The 17,239-nt window shown below is 37.5% G+C and overlaps 2 protein-coding genes across 2 annotated transcripts; both read right to left on the bottom strand.

The window, feature by feature from the left end:
* Positions 1 to 6,821: 6,821 nt before the first annotated feature.
* Positions 6,822 to 8,424, bottom strand: LOC129260543 (sodium/calcium exchanger 2-like). The gene has a single exon (XM_054898511.2). The coding sequence runs from the start codon at positions 8,358 to 8,360 to the stop codon at positions 7,584 to 7,586; it is 777 nt and encodes a 258-aa protein (XP_054754486.2). The 5' UTR covers positions 8,361 to 8,424; the 3' UTR covers positions 6,822 to 7,583.
* Positions 8,395 to 15,764, bottom strand: LOC135154094 (uncharacterized). Its single transcript, XM_064099317.1, has 3 exons — positions 15,760 to 15,764; positions 9,314 to 10,086; positions 8,395 to 8,429 (listed from the first exon to the last, which is right to left on the bottom strand). The coding sequence occupies exons 1-3, from the start codon at positions 15,762 to 15,764 to the stop codon at positions 8,395 to 8,397; spliced, it is 813 nt and encodes a 270-aa protein (XP_063955387.1).
* Positions 15,765 to 17,239: the final 1,475 nt, after the last annotated feature.

A 17,239-nucleotide genomic window follows, 5' to 3' on the forward strand; every position in this document is an offset into this window, starting at 1 on the left:
ATGTAGGCAGAATTCAAGCTCAGATATTAAGGCAGTAGTATGTAGGCCTTCATACATTGTAGAGGAAGTCGAAAGGGACGACTGGATAAATTATTGAAATGAAAATATCAGACTTTTTTCTATTTATTCAGCTTAAATGCTGTTGCACAAGTAACACTTAAAATAATTAAAGATTGCTTTCTAAATTTACAGCATTTTTTATACTCATAAACCTGCACCAAAGAGCTGTAAAACCAATTTTGCTACATGCAGTGCAGTCTCTTGAAATAAACTCCATAACTTCATTCCCGGGATGACTTCACACTTTGGTAACAAAACTTGGGCCTCGATGGATCGATGTTATTAAATTCATGCAACCTTATTTTTATGCTCCCACATGTTTCATACAGAGTATCATCATCAGTATTTCATGAGCTGCATCTCAATTCCCTAAGTGTCAACCTATCTGATGGATAATGGCTGGCAGTGTGGACAGGCCCACTCAAGGAGTGTTGCCATCTCTTGATGTTCCATTGACACCCCTTTCACTGAGTATTATAGCTCCTATAGAAGGGGCTGCATTCAAGTAATTTTCTAAATCAAGCGGGAATCACAAAGTGAATCATAATTCAAGACATACACGTAAACACGAATATCGTTACAAATGGATGGATTGCGTTTAAGCGAGTTTTCAATCATGCTGATTTGTCCCCCATTTCATGCCCATCTATTTACACACTGTGCAATAATGGAAGTCAGTCGTCACGATGACATTACTTATTCGTGATTAAGTTCTGTCGCATCCAAGCAATTTTTAGTGACCATTGCTCTGTACAACCGCCTTTCAAAACACTTTTGTTTTCAGTGTTTCATTTTCAGGTTTTGACAGGCATTCATCTTTACAACAGATGAACCTAACCACGGTTTAAACTATTAAAATTTCTTTAAAAATCATGTTGCTAGGGTACAAGACTAAAGAGTCGACTGAACGCAGCACATCACAAGTCATGAATACATCAATTTTCCCAGAACTGGAAATAGACTTCATATCAATGTACGTCGTCGTCGAGTGGATGCTATTAAGATTCCATTTCTTTCCTGTTCAGATCGGGGGACATTTTGCAAGGCACATTGTCCATGACTTCCATGAGAAGGAAACTGTTATAAGCTACTAAAATCATGTCATCCGATTGGCTGATACCAAATTTATCAGTGAAAAATTTAAAATCAAAGACAAGAAGCGCTCTTCTCATGCTTGCCTATCTGCATTCATGAACTAGATCTAAAAAAAGCAAAATCACAATCGTTTTTCCGGAGATAGATATAATCACCAATTTGTGACAGCAATGCATGCACACACAACTACAGATTTCTTCCAATCGATTTAAAATGAATTCAATATTCCCGATCATTCCTGTGAATGAATGAGGGGGGGGGGATAGACCACTCAGATTTGATTCTTAAAGGGATGGTCCGGGCTGAAAGTATTTACAGCTTAATAAATAGAGTAGAATTCACTGAGCAAAATGCCGAAAATTTCATCAAAATCGGATAACAAATAACAAAGTTATTGCATTTCAAATTTTAGCAATATTTTGTGAAAACAGTCATCATGAATACTCATTAGGTGGGCTGATGATGTCACATCCCCACTTGTTCTTTTGTATTTTATTATATGAAATTAGGTTTATTCAAATTTTTTCCTCCAAGAACTAGAAAAATTGGAATGACAACTGATAATAGTGCATTAGATATTTATTGCTGCAACTTATTTCATTATAAGACATATTATTCACACAAGTACATGTATGAAATAATGAAAAAATTATGATTTTATGTAATAACATTTAAACGGAAAGTGGGGATGTGACATCATTAGCCCACATAATGAATATTCATGACGACTGTTTTCACAAAATATTGCTTAACTTTAAACTTCAATAACTTTATTATTTGTTATCCGATTTTGATGAAATTTTCGGCATTTTGCTCAGTGAATTCTACTCTATGTATTAAGATATATAAATATTTTCAGCCCGGACCATCCCTTTAATGGTTTTGTCACATACTCACGTGCCACCTAACCCATCCCATTTGAACAATCTTTTTGTCAGAAAAAGTACTCAGGATTATTTTATTAGATACTTTTTTTTTTTAAACAAATAGAGTGGAAAATTATAATCATATATATATATCAGACAATCTCATTATATGTCATGTATAGACATTTGGGAATGAAAAAGTAGTTCACAATCTTCTGCCTTCCAGTCAGTGAATAGCCAAACAACTTTTCAACTTTTTTTTTTTTTGCACTTGGACACTACCTGTATCTACATCAGAATTTGCATATTCCAACAAAAATTTGACCTTTTTTTGAAAATCAGTGAATACATGTATTTGCGCTTTGGCTTGGGATAATTTATTATAATGCCTTTCAAATACGGAGCCTATGTTGGGCATGCACTGTACATGAGGCTTTCACATGATCTGGTGAGAACTCTCATGACTCGAGCTGAGGAAATGGTTTTCCTAACAAACACAGGCTGATGAAGAATCGTCCAGTGTGCTGGATCAAGGGATGAGTTTCTATTTTCTCCCCACAATGCCGAGCATAACTGATTTTACATTGCATAGAAATTAATGAATAAATGTATTGGCCATTGGCGGGGAATAATTCATTCACAATACCATACCATCTTTAACGCCTTTTAAATATGGAGCATATGTCGGGCATGCACTGTACATGAGGCTCTCACATGATTTGGTGAGAACTCTCATGACTCGGGCTGAGGAAATGGTTTTTCTGAATCTAAAGCAAACACGGGCTGATGAAGAATCGTCCAGTGTGCTGGATTTGGATGACTCTTTATTATCTGGCATCTGGCTATCAGTGAGAACGGATGAGTTTCTATTTCCTCCCACAATGCCAAGCATGATTGATTTAGAAAATTAGTGAATACATGCATTTGGGCTTTGGCGGGGGATAATTTATTATAACGCCTTTCAAATATGAAGAATATGTCGGGCATGCACTGTACATGAGGCTCTCACATGATTTGGTGAGAACTCTCATGACTTGAGCTCAGGGAATGGTTTTTCTGAATCTAAAGCAAACACGGGCTGATGAAGAATCGTCCCGTGTGCTGGATTTGGATGACTTTTTATTATCTGGCATCTGGCTATCAGTAAGAACGGATGAGTTTCTATTTCCTCCCACAATGCCAAGCATGATTGATTTAGAAAATTAATGAATACATGCATTTGGGCTTTGGCGGGGGATAATTTATTATAACGCCTTTCAAATATGAAGAATATGTCGGGCATGCACTGTACATGAGGCTTTCACATGAGATAGTGAGAACTCTCATGACTCGGGCTGAGGAAAATGGTTTTTTCTGAATCTAAAGCAAACACAGGCTGATGAAGAATCGTCCAGTGTGCTGGATTTGGATGACTTTTTATTATCTGGCATCTGGCTATCAGCAAGAACGGATGAGTTTCTATTTCCTCCCCACAATGCCGAGCATGACTGATATCGATAGCTTTCAGCCGTAAATCATACAATCCTCCATATATCAATCCCTGTTCTACTCATTCTCACTTCAGACCACGTTCACACTGTTGGACAAGCCACGGCCTTTGTACACGATTTCCACCTGTAAATTAGATGGGTGATTTACCAAATACACGTATAATCGGGGAGTAGCCTAGATGGGCCTATAGGCTTTTTGCTATTCGCTCACATTCCATTCACTATGCATTTTGTTGTTTTTGTTATTTTGTCAAAATTATTCATTCTTCATTGTTATTTTACTCTGTTATTATGGAATCATTTCATTGATTTTATCTCCATGTACTGTATCTTATTTGTTTTTAAAGATAGTTGAATTTGAATTTGAATATATTTGTTTCTGAGAATATAAGTTGACACGGGATGGTACTCTGGAGAAAAATTAATCTACAGTGTACAATAAACAAAACCCAGGTTGACGGAGATGGGCCAACTGAAATAATTCATCTTGTTCTTTATATTATAACCAGAATCCATGTAGACAGGGAGTTTAATTCACTCTGATTAACTTCCAGTCAGATGCAAGGCTTTGCGAGCACCGACAGAGCGACATGTTGAAATGTCAGCGGTACATAATATCTTGACATTTCAATCAAACTAACAAGAGCATTACCAGTGCTGACGGGATCAATAAGAAAACGAAACATTTTTATACTGTATCTAAGAACAAAATCAAGTCCTTGTATTAGTGTACATGTTGCCGTTTCAATTGTTGTCATTTTAAATCCCAACAGTATGCTACTGAATAAAATAGCCTATGTTTTTAGGGCGAGCAGGGCTAGTCCTCTCTTTGAGTGAGTGAGGCCGTTCTCATTACGCTTTCTAAAACTAGTTTACTGGAAACCGATTCAGGAAACCACTTTGGAAGATCGCTTTGCTAGCTTTCCCACTTGATCACACGAAAGTGGTTTTCAAAATCACTTCACGTAAAGCACTCTTGTTGCTATGGAAACGCTCTCATTGGGGTGACACGTTTCACGCAAAATTCGAAACCGCAGCATGGGCATTCTACACCTGTCGTGTGGAGTAGCGCGCTCAAAATGTGCAAAGATCGCTTCCCGAAGAACGGTTGTGTCCTCACTTACACTAAAACCAGTTTAACAAGGCAAAGCGATCTTGAAAACTACATCGCGAGGTGGTTTTCCAAACTGGTTTGGAAGATCGCTTCCAAGACCGCTTCGACCGTTCTCACTACGCGTTAAACTAGTTTCCAGTAAACTAGTTTTAGGAACGTAGTGAGAACAACCTCAATGAGTGAGTCAGCCCACTTTGTGAATATCAGGGGCCCGTTTCATAAAGGACTTGCAACTGTTACTGTTGTAACGTTGTCATAATGGCAACAACCATGGTAACCTTGATTCTGATTGGCTGCTGAGCCCTGTTACCATGGAAGTTGCCATAATGACAACGTTACAACAGTTGCAAGTCCTTTATGAAACGGGCCCCAGGTTTTGATGATTTTTATATTGATAATATAGAGACAGAAAAAGTAACAATCACTAACATAACATAATCATAATGGTGCTGCTTTGTATAGCACACTGACTGTCCAAAGATGCTCACGGCTCTATCCCAGCAATAGTTCATTTCTAAAGATTCTATTAAAAGGTATATCAGACCCAAATTTCACAAAGTAATATTTTACTATATGCACATACATGGCAGAGTGGCAAAAGATAACAAGTATTAAAGACAAGAGAGAGGGATGAGAATTGAGAGAAATGGAATGAGAAAGGGCAAAGTTTTACTAATGAAAGATGAGAGGGATCCCAAGCTACACAAGCTGGCTAGAATGATACCCTCGAGAATGATACAAGCCAGCCTGATTCATCTTGAATTAGAATTGCATTCATCACAATTTATGTCATGTACAGATAGTTCTTTTCTGCATCTTCCCCCCCCCCCCCAAAAAAAAAAAAAAAAAAAAAAAAGAGGATGTACACAGGCCCTAAACTTTAACGTATTTCACTATTTTTCAGAAGGGTTTTTATGAAAATAATTAAATAAGAAAATCTACAAGCAGCAAATTAATTATACTGACTTATATCAAAAGTCCTGTACATGCACTTCATTGGTGTAATGAAATCTGAAAGAACCAGTAATAGTTTGAAGGAAAAGACTTGTGAAAATGTGAATTTCTGAAAGTGAACACCATTGGCATCAACATGTTTCATGTACCTCTCCAAAATAGGCATATTAATCCATAGAAATCCTATACTGTAATGTAAGCTTCCCATCAATAATTGTATGAAATTTATGTTGCATAATGCTAGAAATAACTTATCATTATATAATGGCAAGAATGTTCCACCCACATTCATTGGAAATTTAATTTCACATTGTAAATGATTCTTGAAGTCTACAAAATTCCAATCCCTAATTTTTCCACACTTTTGTTTTTGTTGTTGTTGTTCACGTGGTAAATAAACCATGAAACTCTGTGTTACAACAATGAATGAGGACAGTTGATATCTTTATATAGAAAGGATGGTAAAAAAAACTTATATTTTGTGCTTTGGGAATAACTTTGATTTAAAGCAGAGACAGCATGAGTCATTTCACTAATACCCCTGCCCCTTACTTTCTCCATAGACACCTATCACTCAACCTCTACCATGTCTACATTTTACACATTTATTTTTTATGCTTTCATTTACCACCCCCCCCCCCCCACCTCCCGTTCCACTTTCTCCCCAGACCCCCTTACTCTCTGCCTCTATCACATCGACATACATTGATTTTTAATGCTCACTTGATACTGATCGTTCTGATCAACACACAAGCTGGACCATCTCCTGGTACAGTAACAGAGATGCCAAGTTAAAAAAATGTTATGCGTGAGATTTTCATGACTCGGCGTCTCTGCGCGCGGGCAGCCAGTACTTACACTTGTACGTTTCGAAAAGGCGCGCGCGCGTTGCGAGATATGGGCTTCATCATGATATCGATCCATACTACAAAACTATGCGATGCACGCACACAATTCATCGTATCACGTACTAGCTGTGCGCTGACTGCACTCTCGATTCGTCTCACGTGCCGGGGTAGACCCGACGGCGTGCCAAGGCGGTCGGCCATTGCGTATAATCTAGCGAATAATGCTACTTTTTTTTCTGTCGGGTCCAGATGCGTGAAAAAAATGGGTGCCATGCGTGAGATCGTGAGACGGACCCTGGATGCGTGAGTCTCACGCACAATGCGTGAGACTTGGTAGCTCTGCAGTAAACTACGAGTGTACTTGATTTTTATTTTCAACTTGCAATTTGCCTACAGTATGTCTGTATGCTATACATGTACCCTGTGGTCTTCAAATCTTCAAGTTCAACATATCTCTCAACAACTTGTGGATTTACTCTCCAGATTTTCTGTAATGGGTATGTTGTGTTTTCAAGGATCTATGTCAAATTATTTGTCTAGGATGGTTGGAGGCTGCGTCAACATCTTGCAGAGGCATTTTTCCGTGATCTCGACATTTCATTTTTTGTAAGAAGATGAGGCTGTTTTGTTCTTGTCATTCTTCTATTTGTTTTAATTGTTTACTTTGGCAGTGTTTACTTGTCAGTTGGTTCGAGCTCTTGAATGATGGGAAGATGAATGACTCCAAAACTTTCAGGACATCTGCTGGCTTGAACTTAACAGGTTCTTTTCATCACACCTTAACCTAATATTGAAGACAACTTTATGGTTTACGAACCATGGATCCATGCATAACTGAAACCAATAATGAGAACATTGCCACCTACTGTCCAGGCTTTCATGAAAACTTTGATAAATATTGGGGTGGATAAATGGAATTATTATTGTAAACATTTTTGTTACAATTATCAAACAACAGTACGTGTATGGAGATCCAAGTGGTCAAGACTATTGAAAAGGATGAAAATGGCTACCAACTTTTCAATTGGAAAGATACTTAAATAACTCAAGATAAAATAGCTTGAAAACAAAATATTACAATAAAACAGAATGCATTCATAAATACAATGAAAAGAGAATGACTTTGATGAAAAATGTAACAAGTAGAGAAATAAAATTAAATTAAAAGAAAATGGATACGTACCAAATGGCTTCCACAGTTAGGATCGTTGCCGACAGACGGAGTCCTCTTACACCACCATCCAGAGTCTTGGGCATAAGCCGATAAAATAAGTAATGGTAAGAATCCTAACGTAACCCATGCTTCCCAGATGTCCACAACTCCTTTTGAGCTCCATAAGACCACAATAAGAATCCAAACATATGCAAATAATGACCATAGAGTTGTTATCAAAAACACTCCAAATTCTTTAATTTTCTTGGCTTCCGGCGAGGGAACACTGACGACACAAACAGCCGTGATCATTAGAAGATTAAAAGCGGCACTGCCGATGATGGTGAAGGTCCCTAAGCTGTCCCTCCCATCGGGCAGTTCTGTGATGTTTTGCAAGGTCTCAACGGTGTTGAGTAGGATCTCCGGCGCGCTGCTCCCAAGCGCCATCAGAGAGAGGTTGGCGACAGTTTCGTTCCAGACGAGAACCTCTTTCTTGACGTGGACCTTGCGCTCCGCGTCGTATTTGATGATCGTCTTCTGCTTGCTGGTGATGACCTCGATGCTGCACATGAAGACATCGCTGATGATGGCAATGCCGATGAACAGATAGAACATTGCGAGGAGGTACAGGGTGACTCGCAGCCATACTGGCCAAAGGTTCTCTGCAGGCAGGAGAAGCCAGCTAGAACATCTTGTCCTGTTCTCTCGCACGTACTCCACCACGTACCCGCGAGAGTAGTTGTCATAGTAAGCAATATGATCCATGAAAAGGGGATTCATGATGGGCACTATCTGCTTCCGCGAGCAACGCAACTCAGCTGAACATGATTGTCTGGTAGTGGCTTGAATCTGCATAATTGAATGAAAATAAAGAACATACAATCATAGGACAGTAAGGAGAAAATTCCCATATAGCTCATTCCCAATTCACAAATTGAAACAATGAATACCATCAGGTAGGTACAAAGAAAAGCAGTTTGTACTTTAAAGTTTAATTATTTTCTTGAAAAAAAACATGAAAAATGGTTTCATTATGTATTCAATTGTGGTGATGTTTCCTTCATCAAGTATAATAACTCAATAAAAGGGCTGCAATGGGGTATACAAAGGGATAGACAACGAAAACAAGTATCATCATCATAACCATCACCACCACCACTATCAATACCACTATTGTTATCATCACTATCATCATCATCATCATCACTATCATCATCAACATCACCACCACCACCATTACTGCCATAACTATCATCATTATCACAGTCACCACTGTCATCACTATCATTACAATACCACCTTGTTACATGTATCACAATTATCATCACCATCATCACCATTACCGCCATCAATAGCATCATTACTACCACCACCATAATCACCATCACCACTACCACCATCAATAGCATCATTACTACCATCATCATCACCATCACCACTACCACAACCAATAGCATCATTACTACCACCACCATCATCACCATCACCACTACCACCACCAATAGCATCATTACTACCACCACCACCATCATCACCATCACCACTACCACCACCAATAGCATCATTACTACCACCACCATCACCATCACCACTACCACCACCAATAGCATCATTACTACCATCATCATCACCATCACCACTACCACCACCAATAGCATCATTACTACCACCACCATCATCACCATCACCACTACCACCACCAATAGCATCATTACTACCACCACCATCATCACCACTACCACCACCAATAGCATCATTACTACCACCACCATCATCACCATCACCACTACCACAACCAATAGCATCATTACTACCACCACCACCATCATCACCATCACCACTACCACCACCAATAGCATCATTACTACCACCACCATCATCACCATCACCACTACCACCACCAATAGCATCATTACTACCACCATCATCATCACCATCACCACTACCACCACCAATAGCATCATCACTACCACCATCATCACCATCACCACTACCACCACCAATAGCATCATTACTACCACCACCACCATCATCACCATCACCACTACCACCACCAATAGCATCATTACTACCACCATCATCATCACCATCACCACTACCACCACCAATAGCATCATTACTACCATCACCATCATCACCATCACCACTACCACCACCAATAGCATCATTACTACCATCACCATCATCACCATCACCACTACCACCACCAATAGCATCATTACTACCATCATCATCACCATCACCACTACCACCACCAATAGCATCATTACTACCACCACCATCATCACCATCACCACTACCACCACCAATAGCATCATTACTACCATCATCATCACCATTATCAATACCACCACCAATAGCACCATTACCATCATCACCACCATTACAATCATCATCACCATCACCATCAATACTACCATTACCACCATCATCATCACCACCACCAGCCTCATCAGCTTCCTCACTCCAGGAGTCATCCTTCGAACATTTACACTCTATAGACTTTCTGCTCAAACAGGCATCAGATCAACGCATCCGTCACCATGGCATTTGAAAATTACAGAAACCCACATCGGCCTCATTGGTAACGCTCAGCAGATGTCCTAATACGATTGCTACATGACTGCGCCACTTTGTGCTTTTAAGCTAATCCTCTACTCCCCGGCAATGTCCCGCTACACTTGATTTGATTGGACGGAATGATTAAAAGTTCTCCTAATTCGGTTTGGTAATTGCTAAAATGTCAACTGCCAGTAAACGTCCCCAACACCCGCAGCTTGACATTTTGCAGGCGATAGATGTGATGCCTAACGACTAGGGCTAACGAACCTGTTTCAATGAACTATTGAACATGGGTATTAGAAATAGGAAGGATCATGTCACATACATATCACCTATATTCTGAAGTGGATGATACAGTATGGTGAGTATTCATGGAAAAATCTATCCTACATATCTAAATTCCTTTTATTGATACAGGTAAAATTCAACTACATGTAATTGATCTGAACATTTAATCTCTAAAATTAATAGTGGAAACAAAAATATACCACTGCTAATTTGTTGCATGAACTGTGCAGTAGGACAACTAGAAAAAAATCATACTAGCCCATATCTATACTGGAAAAATAATTAGCCCATATCTATACTGGAAAAATAATATTTCATGTAGGGGCTGTTTTCCTCCTTTTTGTCAAATTACATGTTGCGGTTGCATATTTTCAGAGTCTCTTATGCAACTTGAGTTGAGGGCTATGAAAGGAAAATACAATGAATCGCCCTTTGCCCTTGTATATAACACTAAACTATTAATGTATTAATTGCTCGTACTTGCCACATTAATGACATGTTGAACTGTGGGAGAAATACATTTTTTTCCTTAAAGAACGTGTTCACTGTACGTAAACTTTAGCATCATGTATAACATGCACAATGACACATCTATTTGGTCTTTGTATCAAGGTTTTAAAAAAGAACACTTAACTAATTGCACACGTAGACACTATAGACCCCATATTGTTTACAAGAAATGTCATCCAAATGCTGTTCCACTATCTTTCCCCCCTCCGGATTATCATCCAAACCGTGTTTGATTTGTGTGAGCAGTACCTGATCACGGATCAGACATTGTTTACTATTGTTATGGAGATGTAAGAATGTGATGTCTTGTCTTTATCATCCCTGTCCAACAAACCAAACACCAGTCATCGGGATAAGCACTGAATCGAGTAGAATCAACTGGTGAGAATTAAGGCTTCCTTCAGGCGAATGAACTTCGGTAATTTTGGGCCCCCATTTAATCTTGGAAACTACCGAGGAGTGCGAGGACACCTTGATTTTGATTTGCTACGGAACTCTGTTAATTGATACATGTACATGTAGGCCTACATAGTTACATGTAGCATCTCAATAACAAAGTTAGAAAACCAATATACAATGTATGCCGAACATTTTACCTATATAACCTGATATATAGGCCTACATGTACGTTACAAACTTTTTACAGATTAAAATTCTTCTTGTTTCTTCTACATTATAAGATGGATTTTGAGCATAAACTAAATTTACTCTTTTTTTGCTCTTTACTAATTCAGATTATTCAGGTTATTTCATGCTCTCTTTGAACAGGCCAAAATTAATATTAATTACAAGAACACAAGTTTTTCCATTGTACTGGACAGGCCTATCAATAGTCATGTATCACACGGCGTTCCGCAAGGGTCCGTCCTCGGCCCCTTACTTTTCCTTTTGTATATCAACGACCTCGTAAATTGTTCCTCAATTCTTAATTTCATACTCTTTGCTGATGATACCAGTATTACTTTTTCTCAAAAAAATATTATTCCTCTCATTAACACCATAAATATTGAACTTCGTAAAGTCGTTGTCTGGCTTCAATGCAATAAACTGTCACTGAACCTTGAAAAAACTAAATTTGTACTATTTAAAACACAAACTAAAAAAATTGGTAATGACATTCCTCCAGTTATTATGGATGGCAAGATTATTTCCCAGGTATCAAATATAAATTTTTTAGGTATCAAGATCAATGAATTTCTATCCTGGAAACCTCATATTGATGAATTATGCACTCGTTTATCAAAAAGTACTGGTGTCCTCCGCAAACTGAAGTTTATTTTACCCAGACATGTATTAATTTCACTTTATAATACTTTGGTTTTACCCCATCTCACTTATTGCTGTATGCTATGGGGGAATGGATTCAAAACACATTTACATAGATTATTTCTTATTCAAAAAAGGTTAATCAGAACAGTTTGTAATGCACATTTCAATAGTCACACAAACAAGTTATTTCTTGATTGTAAAATATTGAAAATTTGTGACTTGGCTCTTATGTATACTTATATATTTATGTACAATTACCATTCAAATCTCTTGCCAAATATTTTTAATAATCTCTTCAACACAAATGCCTCTTTCCATTCATACTTTACGCGTCATTCAGCAGATCTTCACCAATATCTTCCAAAAACAAAAATTACCCAAAATTCTCTACGTTGTAGAGGAATTAAGCTGTGGAATGATTTAAATAATGATATTAAACAAAGCAAAACCCTAAATAAGTTTAAAAAACTCTTGAAAGTTGAATTTTTTGCTCAGTATAAAAACTCCTGCCAATAGCACACTGTAGGTCACTATGATTTATAATTATTACTTCTAGTTTGCTTATTTGTTTGTTTATTTCCCCTATGTTAGCCCATTGTTTCTTGTTATTTGTTGTTCACTCTTTATGTATGTACTGTATTAATTTGTACTTGATTGTACCATGGTGGTGCCCCACTCACAAGTTTTTTTTAATGAAAACTTCTAGGGGCTCCCAATCCCATGTTTTTTACCTAACTTGTATATACCTGTATTTTTATGATTGATTGATTGAAATAAATTTTGAATTGAATTGAATTGAAATTGAATTAATCAAATGGAACTCCAAATGTCACACTAATTAGGATTTGTGTATTTTTAGTTTTGTACATAATAGAACAAGTATCCAGGCCTAGTGTGCCTCATTTATAATATAAAAATACTATATCCATTCCAATAATTAGGCTATAGGTCAAAGACCTACATCTACATGTATCATAACCCCAAAGTACATATAAACTGGATTCTTGTCCTAAATATAGTAGTCTTAAATAAATAAATGGAACTTGATACCGAGCTTCGAGAACTGGAAGAGTTTTCACTAAGAGTGTCGATTGCCTCTCAATGTGAAACCAAACACTAAACTAACAATTGCTTTAATCAAAGGATAATCATAAATCTAATGCATCAAGAACGTACATGTACTTTTCATTCTTTCATACAGAAAGCACTTCTTTGAAGTTTGAATATGAACACTATGGAAAAGATGCTTCTCTCTTGACTTCCTCTTTCTTATGTACCTTCATTATTTCATGAATGATTGAAAAAAAATCATTCAATATATTTCTATTGAAATAATAACATATCAATTTCATCCGCTATTAAAGGAAAATGAAACCTTTGAAACAAGATAGCTTGTGTGAAAACAGAAAAATAAAACAAACAGATCAATGAAAGTTTGAGAAAAGTTGAATAAATAATAAGAAAGTTATGAACATTTGAAGTTTAGATCATTATTATGATGTAGATACTCCAGTTGGCAATGTGACAAAGATGTGTGATGTCACATGTGAACAACTTTCCCATTACTTTTCTATATATTTCACTTAAACTGCCTCTTTCATCACACAGTAGATCATGTATTCTTTCTATAGGAAGGCATGTAATGTAGATTTTTTTTTAAATACATTATGGATAAAGAGTTTGTATCACCACAATAAGAAAGAGCAAAAATACAGTTTGGGGCTATTTTACAGTCCATCACAGTGAAAGTTGTTCACATGTGACATCACATATCTTTGTTGCATTGCCAATGGGAGGATCTCCATACAAGTGATAGCAATACTCGAATGCTCATAACTTTTTCATAATTTGTCCCATTTTTCTCAAACTTCCTTTGATCTTATTCTTTGATTTTTCTCTTTCCACACAAGCCAACTTGTTCCAAAGGTTTAATTGCATTGACGCCCACTGGCGACAATGCATTGTTCTTGTTCCGTATTCCTATTCCGTCGTCTTCTTCTTCTTCTTTGCATTGACGCCCACTGGCGACAATGCATTGTTCTTGTTCCGTATTCCTATTCCGTCGTCTTTGCATTGACGCCCACTGGCGACAATGCATTGTTCTTGTTCCGTATTCCTATTCCGTCGTCTTCTTCTTTGCATTGACGCCCACTGGCGACAATGCATTGTTCTTGTTCCGTATTCCTATTCCGTCGTCTTCTTTGCATTGACGCCCACTGGCGACAATGCATTGTTCTTGTTCCGTATTCCTATTCCGTCGTCTTTGCATTGACGCCCAATGGCGACAATGCATTGTTCTTGTTCCGTATTCCTATTCCGTCGTCTTCTTCTTCTTCCACAAAATCCCATTTGTTTAACACATGGTTTTTGTTAGCTCTGCCCTGGCTCCGTCCCTCATCCAAATTCATCCAAACTTGGTAGACATGTTGTCCAGCATCCCTAGTTGTGCACCTCGTCTTCCATTTTCCAAAATCGCTCATGCATGACCATCAAGGCGCCATTTTGTAAATTTCAAGTCCATTTGCATACCATTACTAATCTCGTCCTAACTCCCGCATCATGCATGCTACAGACTTCTAACAAATTGCTATAGATAGTCAAAGAGTTGCTTCATCATTTGCGACGTATAACTTGATCTTTAAAATGCCATCTTCATGCCCTAAATTCAAATCCGAAATAGCCTTCCTTCAGAAACGTCATATTTATTGAAATGTAAAGTCAAAAAATCCTAAAATGGCCATAACTTTCTGGTTTTTATTCAATTCAAGCTCATATTTTCAGGAATCGATACTGGCAACATATCATACATACGAGTCAGTTTTCACGCATCATTGACCTTCCGGTATTGAAATAGCGCCCTCTAAAGTCTCAAAAACGCTTACCTTTGAATGCTCCTCATTGCGTCATGCATGGCCAAACCCGTACCCTTTTTTAGATTTAGGGTGTTCAAGATATGCCCTTTCATGCCATTTAGAAAAATATATACCTTACCACTGACGAAATATCTGAAAAATGCTCCCGAAAATCAGCAAAATACGCAAAAATGCACTATAATGCCAGCACAACTTCAACTTGCTCTTATTTCCTTATTATTGAAGCTTATCCTTTCTAACTTGGAAGATATGAGTATTGATATATATTTTAACCGTTCGTCAACCTTTTGTGACAGAAACTGACATAGAGCTCACGTCAGCTTAAAATTATTGTGAAAAACTCATGCATGACCATCAAGGCGCCATATTTGTAAATGTCAAGTCCATTTGCATACCATTACTAATCTCGTCCTAACTCCCGCATCCTGCATGCTACAGACTTTTAACAAATTGCTATAGATAGTCAAAGAGTTGCTTCATCATTTGCGACGTATAACCTGACCTTCAAAATGCCATCTTCATGCCCTAAATTCAAATCCGAAATAGCCTTCCTTCAAAAACTTCATATTTATTGAAATGTAAAGTCAAAAAATCGTAAAATGGCCATAACTTTCTTGTTTTTATTCAATCCGAGCTCATATATTCAGGAATTGATACTGGCAACATATCATACTTACGACATAGTTTTCACGCATCATTGATCTTCCGGTATTGAAATAGCGCCCTCTAAAGTTTCAAAAACGCTTACCTTTGAATGCTCCTCATTGCGTCATGCATGGCCAAACCCGTACCCTTTTTTAGATTTAGGGTGTTCAAGATATGCCCTTTCATGCCATTTAGAAAAATATATACCTTACCACTGACGAAATATCTGAAAAATGCTCCCGAAAATCAGCAAATTACGCAAAAATGCACTATACTGCCAGCACAACTTCAACTTGCTCTTATTTCCTTATTATGGAAGCTTATTCTTTCTAACTTGGCAGATATGAGTATTGATATATACTTCAACCGTTCGTCAACCTTTTGTGACAGAAACTGACATAGAGCTGACGTCAGCTTAAAATTATTGCGAAAAACTGTCATTTTTAATGTCTTTCTTTATATGGCATTTACTTCCGGTCTATTGCTTGCGCACAAATAAAAGTGGTATCAATATCACCGCATTGAAATGCTCTTTCCAGTGATACCAAATACGACATAGGTTACAACAGAAAATTTCAAGATAAGTCAATCTGAACACATGGTATACTGCTCACAATGCACACATTACCAACAACAGAATTGTACACAATGTCTATGGCATGGGTTTCATGGGTAAGAGCGGCCAAATGGTCTAAAATGGTATGGAGGGCAAAATGTACCAAAATGCAATTTGATTAACATGTAATTTTTGTTAGTCCTCCCCTGCCTCCGCTCCTCATCCAAATTCATTCCGATTTGGTAGACATGTTGTCCATGATGCATTATTGTGTACCTCTTATTTCATTTTCTAAAATCATTCATGCATGACAGTGCAGGCGCCATTTTGTCCATTTCAAGTCCATTTGCATACCATTACTCTCATCCTAACTCCCGCATCCTGCATGCTACCGACTTCTAACAAATTGCAGTAGATTGTTTAAGAGTTGCTCTCTCATATAAGAACACGACTTGGCCTTCAAAATTCCGTCTTCTTGCCCTAAATTCAAATCCAAAATAGTCTACGTTCAAAATGTTCATATTTATTGAAATGCAAATTAGGAAAATCGTAAAATGGCCATAACTTTCTTGTTTTTATTCACTTCCGTCTTATATTTTTATGGTTTACTAATGGTATCACCCTTTACAATTCAACAATTTTTACGCATCAGTGACTGTTCAATTTACAAATAGCGCCCTCTATTGCAAAGTCAACAAATAATAAAATGACAATAACTTTGTTGTTATCATTCATTTTGGTCTTTTATTTTCAGGGCTGGCTTATGATATCATCCTTCATAATCCATATTCTTTTTACGCATCTGTGACAATTACATTTAGAAATAGCGCCCTCTATTGCAAACTAAAGAAATGTTAAAATGGTCATAAGTTCCTTGTTCTCATTCATTTCGGTCTCATATTTTCAGGGTATGCTTATTGTATCATTCCACATAATCCACATGTGTTGTACGCATG

The sequence above is a fragment of the Lytechinus pictus genome, chromosome 5 (genome assembly GCF_037042905.1).
Source record: "Lytechinus pictus isolate F3 Inbred chromosome 5, Lp3.0, whole genome shotgun sequence".
NCBI classification, from domain to species: Eukaryota; Metazoa; Echinodermata; class Echinoidea; order Temnopleuroida; family Toxopneustidae; genus Lytechinus; species Lytechinus pictus.

Bases quoted from the DNA above. Each gene is read 5' to 3' on its own strand.
- LOC135154094 (XM_064099317.1), bottom strand. The intron at 8,430-9,313 runs GTGATGATGGTG...TCAATTATGCAG, and splicing joins TGCTATTGGTGGTGGTAGTG to ATTCAAGCCACTACCAGACA.
- LOC129260543 (XM_054898511.2), bottom strand. From the start codon at position 8,360: ATGAATCCCCTTTTCATGGATCATATTGCTTACTATGACAACTACTCT.